The 14,708-nt window shown below is 38.2% G+C and overlaps 1 protein-coding gene across 1 annotated transcript in view; it reads right to left on the bottom strand.

Annotated features, from left to right (window-relative positions):
• Window positions 1-241: 241 nt before the first annotated feature.
• TRPM1 (transient receptor potential cation channel subfamily M member 1) overlaps window positions 242-14,708 on the bottom strand; it is an 86,319-nt gene continuing 71,852 nt past the window's right edge. Inside the window, exons 20-26 of the mRNA XM_085303304.1 lie at window positions 14,519-14,647; window positions 13,424-13,675; window positions 12,554-12,728; window positions 7,232-7,376; window positions 4,878-5,077; window positions 3,565-3,697; window positions 242-1,716 (exon numbers count right to left, since the gene is read on the bottom strand). Of these exons, the coding sequence (XP_085159430.1) occupies window positions 438-1,716; window positions 3,565-3,697; window positions 4,878-5,077; window positions 7,232-7,376; window positions 12,554-12,728; window positions 13,424-13,675; window positions 14,519-14,647 (2,313 nt within the window). The 3' untranslated portion in view covers window positions 242-437. The remainder of the gene's footprint in view (window positions 1,717-3,564; window positions 3,698-4,877; window positions 5,078-7,231; window positions 7,377-12,553; window positions 12,729-13,423; window positions 13,676-14,518; window positions 14,648-14,708) is intronic.

Below are 14,708 nucleotides of genomic sequence, written 5' to 3'. Positions count from 1 at the left end.
TTTCTTTGCATCCAACAATTTTGCTTTGATCTGAAAAACACAATGGCCACAAAGAAACCACCTGATAAAAAGGAAGAAAAAACACTTTCTAAATTATTACATGATAATGTTGTCCTCCTGTTGTCATCTTTTATTAAAAGGCTGCCAGTAAATGAGCTTATGAGGGAACTGGAAATGGGACCAAGAAAGATCTACACCCTTGATATCTGAGGACTGTGCCTTCTTTTGTATCTGGTCCTGAGAGGACAAGTCCCTTTCACCTGATCCAGCAAATATTTATTTAAGAACAGAATATTTGCATCTACAAGGTCAAAATGAGAAGAAACAAATGCATGCACATTTCTTTTGCAGAAATTCAGTTGTGATCTATTCAATAATTCCATCAGTTAGCCACACTGCCTTCTCAATTGCTGATAAAACAAGGGCCAGAAGCCACTTTAACATTCAGTTTCAGTGGACGGATTTTCTTGCCTAGCTTTCTGCTCTTCTGTTGCACTGCCACATGCTACCACTAAGCTAGACACGCTGCTGGCATGTCCTGGTCTACTCAGCTTGTCCTTTATAGACTTGGCTTTCCGAGAATGGCTGTGCAAACTCTTTGACCGTACTGATGGGAACCCAGAAGTCCTGTCTGACTTTACTGACAGTAAGTTCTCTGTCYCAGTCTTGACAGTTCCAGGTGTAGAGGTGTTAGAGGTATTTACAACTGCTTCACCAACATCACTGTCATCATCTGTGTCCATATGTAATTGCTTCTGCTCTGCTTGTCTTTCTGCTTCAGAGATAAAACCAGGGTACTCTGGAGGACGCTCCTCAGCAAGTTGCTGTTCGACTTCGTATTTCCACTCTGCGGCCCACTGTTCAACTGTAGAAGGGCGCACCTGATCCATGATGGTACTATACTCAGTGGTCCAGTTGTTAACTCCTCCAACCAGCTTCCCACCCTGCGCAAATATAAAGCTCCTTGACTTCATCATTGTGGTTTGACAAGCACTGAAAGTTTCAGGAGGATAATAGCGCATTGCTTTAGACTTGTCCAAGGGATAAGAGATGGTTGCTTCTAACTTGGTCCGTTCTAATTTTAACTGAGTGTTCTGATACTCTGATCTTGGTACTGACTGTCTGTTCATAACAACATCCATCTGGTTTATCCTTTGAGGAACCATTTCATCACTTTTGAATATCCCGAGCTTTTCATCCCCAAAACCACCTGAACCAGAATAGGGTCTGGAAACATTCTGTGCATTTTCTAATGTAGATTTATTGTAATCTGCTATGGTGAATGCATTAGCACCGGAGGTATAACAGAGACTGGTCTGATGTTCTGGAACCAGCATCTTTGAGTCTGCTCCATCTTCTTTTGTACCAACAGAATGGGCTTTTTTACGCAATCCCATGGCTGGTGACATAGGAGCAATACTGTCATCATACGTTAACTCATCACCACTGACATGGTATCTGTACGTGCTGTAGCCATCAGAGCTGTTGACACTGCTTTGTCTGAGGAGATATGCTGCATCACACTCAGAGGAAGCCCGTGAACGGGTATATGTCAGCTCAGATTTGTCAATACCTGCCAGCTTCTCAAGAGCATTAACCATCCGACCAGATAGCTCTTCCAGTTGAGAGAGCCGAAGGTCGACTGTCTGAAGAGAAGCTTTCATAAAATGTTCTCTTTCATTCACTTCTTCAAGCCTCATAGACATATTTTCAACTCTGTTGGATATAAAACAGAAAGCACTGAACAGAAACTGTGGAATGGTGCAGTAACCCGTTATGTGCCCCCAGCTACTGATTTCTTCTTAAGGCATAATTCCGTCCTATGTATCATTAGGCATCATTAATTTTTCCTATGCATATCATCAAAAGCATGTGCATTTTTTTATCTGTGCTTTCCTTACACCATATTAGAGGGCCAGTTGAACTTTGCCCGTATTTACATGCCCGTGAGTCTACAAGAGTTGCAGCCCTTAGGGCAAACCTATTATTATATTTCTCTCTGAGTGTGCCAACCACTTCACATTCAGTTGTCATCTTTTACTGCGAAGCATCAATTAATATGAAGAATACTGTCTAATGATATGTTCACAGAACAACTTAAAATAGCATCAAGGTAGTTTGTAAAACAGGTTTTGTTGCTGTATGAGAGAATATATGCTGGCTGTTTATGGAATTCATTTAGCTACTGAAATACCTTTCAATTATGTATCAGAGCTGAAGGCGGTGGAATTAATGTCTAGTTCAATTAAAAAATACTTCTTTCCATTTTCTTTTATTATTTATATCATAACAGAAGTGATGGTACTAGAAGAATGCATGTAAAAGCCAGGCACCAGGATGTGACTAGATATCATACACTAGTAAATCAACTGTGGAAATTAAATTAACATTCTTTTGCTCTCACACACAAAAGATGATGAAGCATCCGGAACAAGAAGCCATGAGAAATRCGCAAATCTGCTTTGCAGCCATAGACCATAGTGAATCAGTGAGGCTTACCAGCCCTGCTTTATTCACTGCCACAATACCTAGGATTTTGACAAATTGCCATGGATAAATAGATCAATAGAGATGACTCACATACAGACAGAAGATTTCTTTTACTTCTCTATTCCAGACTTCACATATAATACTGCAAGATGTTCAGTGCCTCCTTTCAACAGAAAGATGTTTATGCACTGGAAGGAATTTTATGACTGATAGAGCTACCTCCTGAGAAACGTTTAAAGAAAGAGAGCTATATTTGGAGTGGTTCGCCACTAAAATATTGTAAGGTGAATTTAAGCAAGAGAGTATTTAAACTGTGTATCACTTTCAGTATGGGGAGATTTTTTTTTTCATCATTTGAAGTGATAAAAGACCCCATCCTTTGCATTAAAGCTACCACCAGAATGGACGGAGCCTTTGGGAAAGGTCCTGCTAAGTGATCTAGTAAAAAAAGTGCTCCTGCCACTGTCACTGTGTGCTCACACAGCAATATGCAAACATTATTTAGTCCTCAGAATAGCTTAATGATTTACATGTGAATACTCCCTGTCTTTTAGATGGAGAAGTTCATACAGAAAAGCTAAATGTCTTGTCCAAGGCTTCCAAAATGATCTGTAGTAGAGATTCAAATCCAGAAGTTCCTTATGCAAATCATGGGTATAAGTGAGCAATGCTCAGGGCTTCTGTCATTTAGTTCCCCCACGTTTATTATGGTCAGACGAGCTCTTGGAAGAACTGGTAATTTGCTCATATAGGTAAAAAAGCGTATCTGTGAGCTTCAGATAGCACAGAGGAAAAAAAATTACTGTGAACAAAAATGTGCTTTTGACAAAGCCACCCAAACCAGAAACCAGCAGTCTTAATAACATACGAGCAGCAACAACCTTGCATTTGTGAGAGATGTACCTGCACAGATACCTAATCAGGATTCAGATCAGCTTCTGAGCTGCTGGTGGTGGTGTTCATGATCGCAAATCTTTTGTACTTGAACTCAACTTTGGTTTTAATGAGGACACAAAACCAATACATTATTCCAGTTACAATGCAGATAAGTGGGTTTTTTTTTCCAATGGGTACCTTTCGGAGGTAACTCTGATACGTTCATCATTAGATGATTGCTGTTCATCCTCTTTTTCCTGGAAGTATTCTTCTACACACTGCTCTTCAAACTCATACAGTTTTTTTAGCTCTTCATCATTCAGAAATAATTCTGTGTAAAACAGAAAAAACATGAGTTTCCCTTTCCAGAACCTGTCAGTCAATTTAAAGCAAATTTAGCAGATTACTTCCGACATGTGGACTGCAGATTCTATTCCCACACTAAATGAACAAAATGTTCTGTAAATATGGAATCAGCACTTAGCTAAAGATGACTGCAGTCCTGAGGGCAATGTAAAGCCTCTAATTTTATGACTATCCACTGAGATCTGCTTTTGCTTTAAGTTCTTTGCACATTTTGATAGTAGAGTGCTACACATAGAACAAGTTGACCAGAACCATACATATACATAATAGATCTTAAGGAATAAAGTGTAGACTAATCTTTGCCAGTCTGATTGTTCCTTAATGCAAATACTGTTCTTAAAGGATGTTGGTTATAGGCAACACATAATCTAATATAGCAGACAGTTTCCCAGATATTCTTTGGTAATAGCCTCGAAAACTTATAATAATGTTAAAAAGAAAATCCAAGGGAAATATAAGCTCTCGTGAATGCTTCACCTTTTATTAGGATTTGTCTCACTGTATTTGTAGGGAGTGTTACATTTACCTTTTCTTTTTAACCAGAAGTACAGTGTGCAAAAATACAATTACTTACAAAATAAGTTTCCTGTGAAATGTAGAAATAAAGGGGTAATTGTGAGCATCTGGTTATTTCAAATGAGGCATATAATGAAAATAATAATCAGCAATTACAGAGTATGTTGGCAGATGAATCCTTGCAGTTCCCCTGTGAAATGAGACATAAGTCTATAATATGGAGAAATAAAAACGGGATACTCCTAGTCATAGATTGCTCACAATCACAGAGCTGACACTATAGATGACATTTTATACTGTGATCCCTTCTTTTCAATTTYCTATTTGCCTTTCCCATTGTGTGGATTTCAATAAAATTTTGCAAATCTGGATTAAGTTGATGCACTGCAGTAGGGAAATCTATTTAAGAAAGTCTGTTAAAGAAAGCATTCGTTAATAGTATGGCATTCTATATTCTCAAGAGCACAAGGAGCTCAATAGATGTTAGTTTGATATAAATATCGTCCTATGCTATCTTCTGCAAATACTGGACTGTTAAATTGAACAAAAGAAATAGCTCAGCATTGGAAAAAACAGTTGCTTTGTGGTAATGTGGTGCAAAGAGCTCAATTCAGAGATTTTTCACATACTCAGTCCCCTGTCACGCTCATCCTGATCTCCTTCACGCTTCTTGCAGCGACAACACACCCGCTTGATGATTATGTAGAGGTGGCTGAAGATGATCATTGGTGGGGGAAGGACAGGTCTGTCATGGAAGGTCATGATCAGCTGGTATCGCTGGAACTTCCAGACCTGGTTGGATATTGATTTTACCTCAAAGAAGGTATTGCTGGAAGGGAACAAAGGTACGGTTTCTGTTAGGCCCTAAGTTCAGCTGTCACAGAGAGAGTACACAAAGAAAAAGGAAGCTAAGTAACAACATGAGGTCACACGACTTTCTCAGGTCAGCCTTTTGTTGATGCTGCTGAACATGCAGGCTCTAACGGGACTAACAATTAACCTGAACTCATGATTTTGCTACTCTTTTCAAGGGTACTAAAGCAGAAGGAAATGCTTTGCATCCCTTATGCACCACTTGCAACAGTTCTCCTCTTACACTATTTGCTTCTATTGTATAAAGTCTGTTAGCAGCCAGTAGTGGAAAGAAACTTGCACAATTTATGAATCACATAATTAGATTTTTTGGGTTTGGTTATAAAGTAAATATTTCTACTAAAACGTGCCAGGATTTGATACTACACAAAGTATTAAATCCTTAAGAATTATTTTGTATACTAAACCCAGAAGCTTCACATAGTTTTCCTTTAATATGCTAATCAGTTTGACCTACATAGAAAACTYGAAGCTTTCACAAAATGTCCTGAATTCAAACTTTATTCATTCAAATGTCTGACTTGAGAACATCGTACACATTCTTATGAAGGAAGCTGTTCTTGGAAGCCAAGAGTTTATCATTTCTACACCAGAATGATGTGTGGTATGCAGAAATTTTATTTTGCACTGGATATGAACGAATAGAAAGTAAGTAGACAGTATTCAATCCAGAGATAACAATAATCTGGGTTATAGAATATCAACTAAGAGAAATCAAATCTTGATGTTCTCTGTCTTGATACAGCTTTTCAAACTATTTTAAAGTGTCCTTGGTTGCTGACACTTCACCTTTTACACTTTCTACCTGCTTCTTTTTTTCTAACTTGCTCTGCTTTAAAATACTTATATTTACAAAACCATTTAAAACATATCCTCAAAACCAGAAAATGCTGAGTACATATGCTTTTTGGTTTCTTTTGGCTATGAATAGTTTATTTATCACTGATAACAAGACAATCTGACTTCATTCTGTGTCTCTAGGAATAGCAGGAATTCTGCAACTAGATCCCAGGCTCTTGCAAACAGGCTGGGATGGCAGGCGTTAACAGCATGACCTACTTCCCAAACTGCTGATTCCTTGGTCTCTTCAGCCAATAATAGCTACTATTGTAAGGTTCTTCTCCTTCCCCCTAGTTATGTGACTAGCATTTGAACGCTTTGAAATTCATGACCTTTTAAGCTACATACATCAGATAAAAGACAAGCTTTGTGAGTTGTAGATTTCTGGGCACAAGATGAACGAAGTATTTTTTCTGATTGTGATGCCAGTTACTTATGCCAGGAAGCCTTCCAGCACTGCATGTTTATGGACAAAATACATTCACCTGCTCTCTTGGTGCTTTTTTCAAGTGGYGTGCTGGGAAAGTCTTACTGGCAAGTAGATACGTCTATTTTTTGTACTGTTAAGTCATGATAGGAAAAGCATGCAGGATAACTGTGAGCAGAAGATAAAACTGTGGACAGAAAACACATTTAGTTTAACTCTGGGGAATTCTAAGTATGGATCTATGGAATAATATTAAGAATCTGCACAGTTCGCATTGCTTGGGCCAGCCATACACTTAGCCACGGATCTTGGCAAAGTGTAGCTGGCCTGTTTCTTGGCTCGAGGCAATATAAGCTCTTTTTCTGGGAGCTGTAACAATTGTGCAGGGCATAATTTCTTTTTCTAAATAAAAGCAAAGCAAAAAAAGAGGAGGGGCAGAGGGTGCAGTGATAGTGGAAAATCCTCATGCTTTTCATGTTCAGATTTTCATTCTACAGATCCATGCTACTGTCCTTGGAATAATAAGTTAGTAGTTACATAGCCTTCCATCATGTATGTAGCAGGTTTCACGTATTCAGTTTTCCTGTTTTTAGAACAAACTTCCAGCTTGTCACTATCAATTAAATGTCATTCATAGTCAGATTCTCTTGTATGCATCACTGCAATTGCTGTTAAATTTGTAGCAAGCTTTCTTCCATTCTTTCCCAACATAYGAACTATGCCAAATATTTGACAGTCATGTTCACAGAATAATTAGATTCAGAATGTGAATGCAAACCCTTGCAAAATCAGCTGATGGGCTCTCAGTAAGAAAGTAAAGATAGTGTATGATCATTTACGTACTTGAAGACAGCAATCAGCAGATTTACCAGCAGGATGTTTGCTACCAAGAGGTAACAGGCCATAATAGCAGGAGTGAGCCAGGCGCCTGGTATGCATGGAGGCAGACGTTTACCATCCTCATCATAAAGATTGTCACCACAAGGAGCTGAGGAGAAAACAGGAAAGGTACTTTTCACAAATTGCCCTACATTAAGAACACCATTCACATTTATTTAATGATGACATACATAAATTTTGCCAAACTGGACAAATTTTGTCAGTTTATTTCCAGTAGCAACTACGTATAACTTCTAGTCCAAATACTGCTTCTAACTAGACAAAACAAAAATATTTTCCCATGATAATGAACAAAGCAGCAGCTCCAAGTTTACTGTACAGTGTTACTTCCTCCTCAAATTCATATGGATTTTATTTTCCTCATAGCAATAGTCTGGGAGAAGATCTTCATGTGCTAGTGATGATACTAATAATGGAATTAAAAAAAAAATCTCAGACCAAACCTGTGTGCATATTTTGCCAAAGATATAAAAGGATTTACAGTGGTCCCAGATTGCTCTTGGTGTTGGACTGAGCACAAAATCAGTGCACTAACAGGCTATAAAGGCTAATACTATAGTCACCTGGGGTCTCCACCCACACCCTCTGCCCAAGCCTGTTCCTGCTTCAGCTATGTCACAGCGGGACCAGGCTGAGCCCTGCTTCTGGGCCCTCCCTCTGCGATAGACTTGTGCCACAGGCAGCTTGTCTCCTGGCTGGACGCTTCTCGTGTCTTGGGCCCAGTCTCCTTTTCCCTTTGGCTGGACCTGGGACCACCGCTTGCCTTGCCTGGGGACATCCTATGGACTCTGCTCTGTCTGCTGCCTTCAGGCCCTGTGAGACTGTGCCCACCGCCTGCCTGAGGTTGCCCTTGGCTCCCCTTCCCTGGGGGGGCAGCCTTGCTCTTGCTGCTCCCTGCCAGCCTGTAGGTTCCGTGCTCGGCAAAGCTTGCTTGGTTATGCAAGTATGGCTACACATACAGGAGTGGTTAATGTTTATACTTTTCTTCTGGAAAAAAAAAAAGTAATTCAATAAGCCTAGCTTCTTTTTTCTTGCTGAAAGTTGTGAGTGCTTTTCAGCACACTTAATTTGTTCCTGAATGGAAATATCCAATTTCTCATCTTCTTTTTACACAGATTTCTACTCCCCTTAGTTTTCACAGTAATTCTAAATTTTAGATAAAGTATTAAACAAAAAGATAAAACTACATAATGAAAAGAAGATACAATTACACTAAAATAGACTGGTGAAAATGAGAAAAATTTGAAAATAGTGATTGAATTGTTATCAAATAATTTCCTAAACTAATCCTGAGAATACATAGGTTGTCTTGGGTAAGGGTTGTCTTGGAGCTGGGAAAATGCAACAAGTTTTTGTGCCAATAAAGTGCCAACAAAACTGATTTCAAATACAAGGCTAAATTTTGGAACTATTTAGCGTCAGGTAAAAATGTATATCAACAACAGCTTCTTCACCTGAAATTCCTTAATAAATATTAAATCTGGCAATAGGCTTATTACAGATTTAATTTATGTGGATCGATAAGAAATATTTATTTTTTACTAGTTGCTCAAAAATCCTATCAAGTTCACCTGAAAAAAGTTTAAATTATTTGAAAGTATGTTGATCTTATATAGTCTGGAGTGAAATGGATATTTCAACAATGATTAATAACAACATATTTTATTTGCTTTTTGAACACCAGGCCTATGTTTTTCCTGTTTATCATAAGGAAAGTGTAACAGGAAAGTCAAGTGAATCATATTATTATTCATGTGGATCAATGAAAGCTCTGCTGAAGAAACACTAATAAAATATCTAGGTAATCAAAGGGAATTATTTTTATCATGACACTCATGCAGCATAATTTTTAAAAATGAACATTTTAGCGGAAAGGTCAYAGCAACCACATAAGCCTGACTGAAAATTCAGATCTGCAATCTATACTGAAACAAACTATTTTCCTCTGTTTCTCTTCAAATTAAACTATTTCATTAGAAAAACAAGAGACACACCTGGATACTAGATATACCCTGTAATTAAAATGTCAGTATCTAGTGAAAAAAAAGATTAATGAACATATTCAGCWAAATGAGATTATCAGCTCCCCAGAGACCAGAGACTTACGATTAATTTCCATGGCATAGACTGAACAGCATTCCAAAGGAAAGAAAAAAAATGGGGCAGGGAGAGAAGGAAAGAAAACAATAGAATAATATGGAAAAAAGAAAACAGATGATTGAAAATACAATTTTGCCTCCAAGAAAAGATAAGCAACTCAAATGTCAGAACAGCAGAGACATATGCTTAGAAACAATGTCTTTGTTTGAACTGCACTACATTCTGCAACTTCATTTTCATATTGTCTTCCCCAAATGTTACATGTGGCAGAAAATTCATGACATTAAAAATAAATCACAAAATGGTGCTGGCAGATGATCATTTAAATCTACAAGATATCTCAGGCAAGTAAACAAAACTGATAGTCACCACAAACACAAAACAACTCAAAGTTATCACACACAATCATCACAATTCTTCCAGCTCTTAACAAAACACATATCCTTTTCCCCTTGTTTTTTAAAGAACCAGYCTGGCACTGAATCTGCCAGCTGTCTCCACTGAATAGCTACGTTTCCATTAATAACTGTGTTATTGATGTTGTTATAGTTTATAACACCATAAAAGGCCATTTAACTAGCAGTAGGAATATTTGTTTGCCAATCTCTAAATGGTGGTTGTAAGAAAAATTAAACTGTTGGGAAACTCAGCTTCTCTAATTCTCTATTGATTGAATAATGTGTTGCTGTTGGACAACAGATGCCTCTAATTTCTTGCTCATGGGCATCTGCTAAATTAGAATGAACTGAAGTGAAGAGCATGCTGGGCTGCATTAGAAAGAGTGTTGCCAGCAGGTCAAGGGAGGTGAACCTTCCCCTCCACTCAACCCTGGTGAGGCTGCGTCTCGAGTGCTATGTCCAGGTCTGGGCTCCCCAGTATGAGAGATTTACTGAAGCAAGCCCAGCAAAGGGCCATGAAGATGCTGAAGGGACTGGAGCATGTGACATATGAGGAGAGACTGGGAGAACTGGGACTGTTTAGCCTGGAGCTGAGAAGGCTCAGGGCAGGGGGATCTTATTCATGGGTATAAATATCTGAAGGGGGCATGTAAAGAAGATGAGCCAGACTCTGTTCAGTGGTATCCAGTGAAAGGACAAGAGGGAATGGGTGCAAACTGAAATGCAGGAAATTCTGTTTAAATAGAAAAAAGCCCTTCTACTATAAGGATGGTCAAACACTGGAACAGGTCATCCAGAAAGGTTGTGGAGTCTCTATCCTGGATATATACTTGGGTGGACAGGTCTCAAGCAACCTGCTCTAATTTAACCTGATTTAAGCAGGGCAGGGTTGGACCAGATGATCTCCAGAGGTGCTTTCCAGCCTCAGCAGTTTCGTAATTTGTCATCCTGTCCTCAGTGAAGCCAAAGGCAAAAGTCCCACTGATTTCAGTCAGATGGATAACTTGATATAATACTTTGTCCATAAATTGTTTACGCTCATGGGCTTTGGCAAAACTATGCACATTTGTCACACAGCCTGCCCATGGTTCACTCCCTGATAACTACTAAGATTGCTTTTGTGGGATGTATACAGAGAACCATGGAAAGATCAGAATGAAACCTTGTTATTGAAAATAAAAAGATTATTTGAAATCAGTCTGTGGGCTTGTAAACATAAGACATTTATGGAATAACTGTAATGCAATCTAGTTATAACAGCAGAACTCCTTGTGCAGACATTTTATGCTTATGATGTTAAGACATTAGCTTAAGTTTAAGCTTAAGCTAGGGACAGAGCAAAACTTCTAACCTGAGATGGTTAGTGAAACAAGTAGCTGAACTGGACTCATGTAACTGGAAAAGCCCTCTCTAACTTTTTTGAAAGTCTAGAAGCTTGCCAAAAAATCTTTCACATTGCTGAAGAAAGATTTCTAATTCATAGGAGTGAATAGTATATACTTGAAAAATGACTCAAAACTTAAGAGAAGTCAGGAATACCACTTACAATACAGAGATCAATATTGTTGGCAAGGTGGGAGTTTTGTTTGATAGAGAAATCAGTGTATACAAAAGCAAACATTCTTTGTTCAAGTGGGATGCATAGTGCAGCTTAGCCTGGCTCACCTGTGCAACGAAGCTACAGTATCAGGTAACTGACCTGCTTGCCCTAGTATTTGTCAAGAGTAATTTAACATACTGCAAATTACATTACGAGACAAACATTCAAAAGGAAAAAGATGACAGGATCATTGCAACAGTGTAGCTTTAGCAACAGACTAATGACATTTTCTTCTTTCTGAATAGGAAGCTCTACAGTTTAATGTTATTTTTGTATAAAGGTTTCTAATGATGATGATTTTGTTTTTTCACTGAACTTGGACCTTACAGTTCCTTCTGCCTTCACTTTACTGCTTTTCAGTATATACAGCTAGCTGAAATAAATAGCACATTCACAAAGCTGAAATAAGTTTATATTGTTTTAGATAAAATGCAAACGGTGATACACACAAAAGGACACCAGCTGCATGTTCGACTGTGTGTAGATTTCAATTAACACAAAACTACTAGCAACATGACAGTGTCCAGCTCCTCTACAACACTGATTTTTTTTTTATCTGTGCAGCTTTGTATAAGAAATCCTATTTACAGTCCCAAAGCTAATCAAGCAGAGTTTTCCTTTTTTGTTTTTTCATAGATGTGGGTAATGAGAACCTAAATGATGCATGCAACTCCAACATTTCTGGAAAGTAGGCAGATGTATCAATGGGAGTAAAAATATATTAGTTCACTGCTTCTGCTGAGAGCTGATGATGAAAGAATATGTGTATTTTCATCTCCTGTACAAGGGATTTATTTTTATCTTCTGTTGGGACTGGCTATTAGTAAAAATATTCATTCAAAAGAAAGTTGCAGAATGATCTCTTTGGGGTACTGTGAATAAATGGCACATTTTATAGGCAATACTGTCATATTCACAGACAGGAGAGCATTCTAGACTGCATTGTTCTCAGTATTAGCTGAATTTGAACATACATTGACAGGTAGGACATGCAAGCGGGGAATAGAAAGTTATTTAGTGTCTAGAGTCTGTCAGAAGAAAACTCTCAACATAACAATAAAAATAAAGACAAAATACTATTTCCACATTAAAAACAAATATTAATTTAGATCTGATCATCTGCCTCAGAAACAGGAAACAGACTCTTACTATGAATTCTATTCTTACGGTCTATCTGGTCTGCGAACACCTCTCCATAGATCATCCAGTAGGGCATATAGAAGATGTTGCGAGCTAGTCTCCAAGAAGGCTTCTCATCTGGGTGCAGAATAGCTTGGCGGGCTACTCCAAAACTCATCAGAACCACAAGCATGATTACCACAAAGTAGAGCATGTCAATCATCTGCACAGAGGGACCATATGGAGAGAGGTTCTTGTCATCACCAGCTAGTACAGTAGCATCAGCATGTCTATTTGCAAGCACACATTAAAGCAAACAAGAAAGTATCAAGAGAACAAATACATCCCCCCAACTAATTTTCCTGGTATTATTCTTTGGCTTTAACTACTGGTCATGAAATAAATACATATAAAAATGGAGGAGAACCAGCTTTTTAAAGAAATACTAGATTTTCTATTTAAAAAGACCTAAAATACTAAAACTTTGCTATGCAGATTCTCTTCTGCATTAAGTGCACTATGCTGTGCTTTCAGCACAGAGTTTTTCCCTGGTTGCAAAAAACTGGCATAAGCACTGCTGTGTCACCTCCTCCCGACAACTGATGGTTTTGTGCATGATCCCTGTTTCCTGGCAGTCTGTTATTGCTACGACTTTGGGAGGTAGAAGGCAGACACGGTGAACGAGCTATTGTGGTGTTTCAAAAAGAGTTTTGCTCTTGAATCAAGCAACTGTTAGCAAGACTATTGCATGTGTGAGTGTGAAATTCACAAGACAAAACTTTAGTCCTATTTCACAGCCTTTATTCAGAATCGTACTCAGATGGAAAAAAGCTTTAAGATTGTTTTTTAAAATTAGAACGGAATTTAGTTTCTTCTGTACCTCTGATATACAAAACTTAGAACAACTTGAGCACTAACCATCTTTCCAATCATCATGACGTAAGGTCCCAGATACTTGTTCACACCAAAGATATCTAGTACTCTAATGTACCAGAAAATGATATCTACACAGTAAATCACTCTTCCATAACTCATGTATGGCTGCTTCTGTAGGCGAAGAATTGCTCCTATCATAAATACTAAAATAGCCACCAGATCAGTAATATTCCAGTATTCCTGTAGCCAAACTTTCACTTTTTGGCTCAGCTTGCCAGGCTCTGACATCAGAATCTGAAATAAAGGATGAAAAAGGAAATCATTAGAAAAACTCCAAATAACATTTTTGAAATAAGTCATGAGACAAGACCAGTCTTATACTCAACAGGCATTTGGGACACTGTGCCACAGGCAGCAAAATTGGTCTTAGGCAAAAACGTTTTTGGTTACCAACTGACAACATTTTCTTTTCATCCCTGTTTCAATTTTGGTATATTTCTGCTATCTTTTTGTTGCAGTATTTATTCATTAACATTTAAATCAGGACATCTGGCTTACTGATTTTGTATCTGCATTTACCTCCAAATAAAGTTAGTATGAGTTGTGTACTCAGAAGGGAATTTGAATCAGAGAGAATAGGCCAAATGCAAACCAAACTGTAGCAGGCAAATATCGTGGAAGTTTTTATGCTATCTTTCTCATATAAAAGTGCCAAGAGGTAGGTTAGATTCTGCTCCTGATTTCCCCAAACTGCCTGCAGTTCTCATCAAGGATGCTGCATCAGAAGTGAACAACAGGATCAACGCAGCTGGTGCCCACTGAGATTTACTCTATGAACTATGGCCATGCTCTCCCTTGAAAATACTTAAGAGAATAACAAAGAAACTCATTTTGTCATTTTGACTACTGTCCTCAGGGCATTTTTGCCTGCCCTCTTCCCCAACAAGAAAAGACTTTAAGATACAGGAATAGGTTATACATGAAATTCTTTCCAGTGATGGGCAGGTTGGGTCTCTACGGCTAAGAGAGTCTTCCCTCTTGCATACAGCTTCTCAACCCACTGCAGAAGTCTATGTCATTTTTACCTCTAAGGAAGAAGTGCTTTCCAAGGATTCTATTATGATGATCAGACTTTACCTCTCTTACTTTCTCTAAAGCCAATGTCACAATGTAGGAGATGACAATCCACTCCTGGACTGATGGACACTGTTCCATTGGCACCAAGATCATATAATTAAACAGCATCAAGTAACCCAGGTAAGATATCTACATCAAAAAAAAAAAGAAATAAAATAAAGAAGAAAAAAGAAAAGAAAAGAAAAGAAAA

The sequence above is a fragment of the Rhea americana genome, unplaced genomic scaffold, assembly GCF_003343005.1.
Source record: "Rhea americana isolate MKP2758 unplaced genomic scaffold, rheAme1 scaffold_2, whole genome shotgun sequence".
Classification (NCBI taxonomy): domain Eukaryota; kingdom Metazoa; phylum Chordata; class Aves; order Rheiformes; family Rheidae; genus Rhea; species Rhea americana.
The sequence above is the reverse complement of the archived record's forward strand: the minus strand, read 5'-3'. Positions and strand labels throughout refer to the sequence as shown.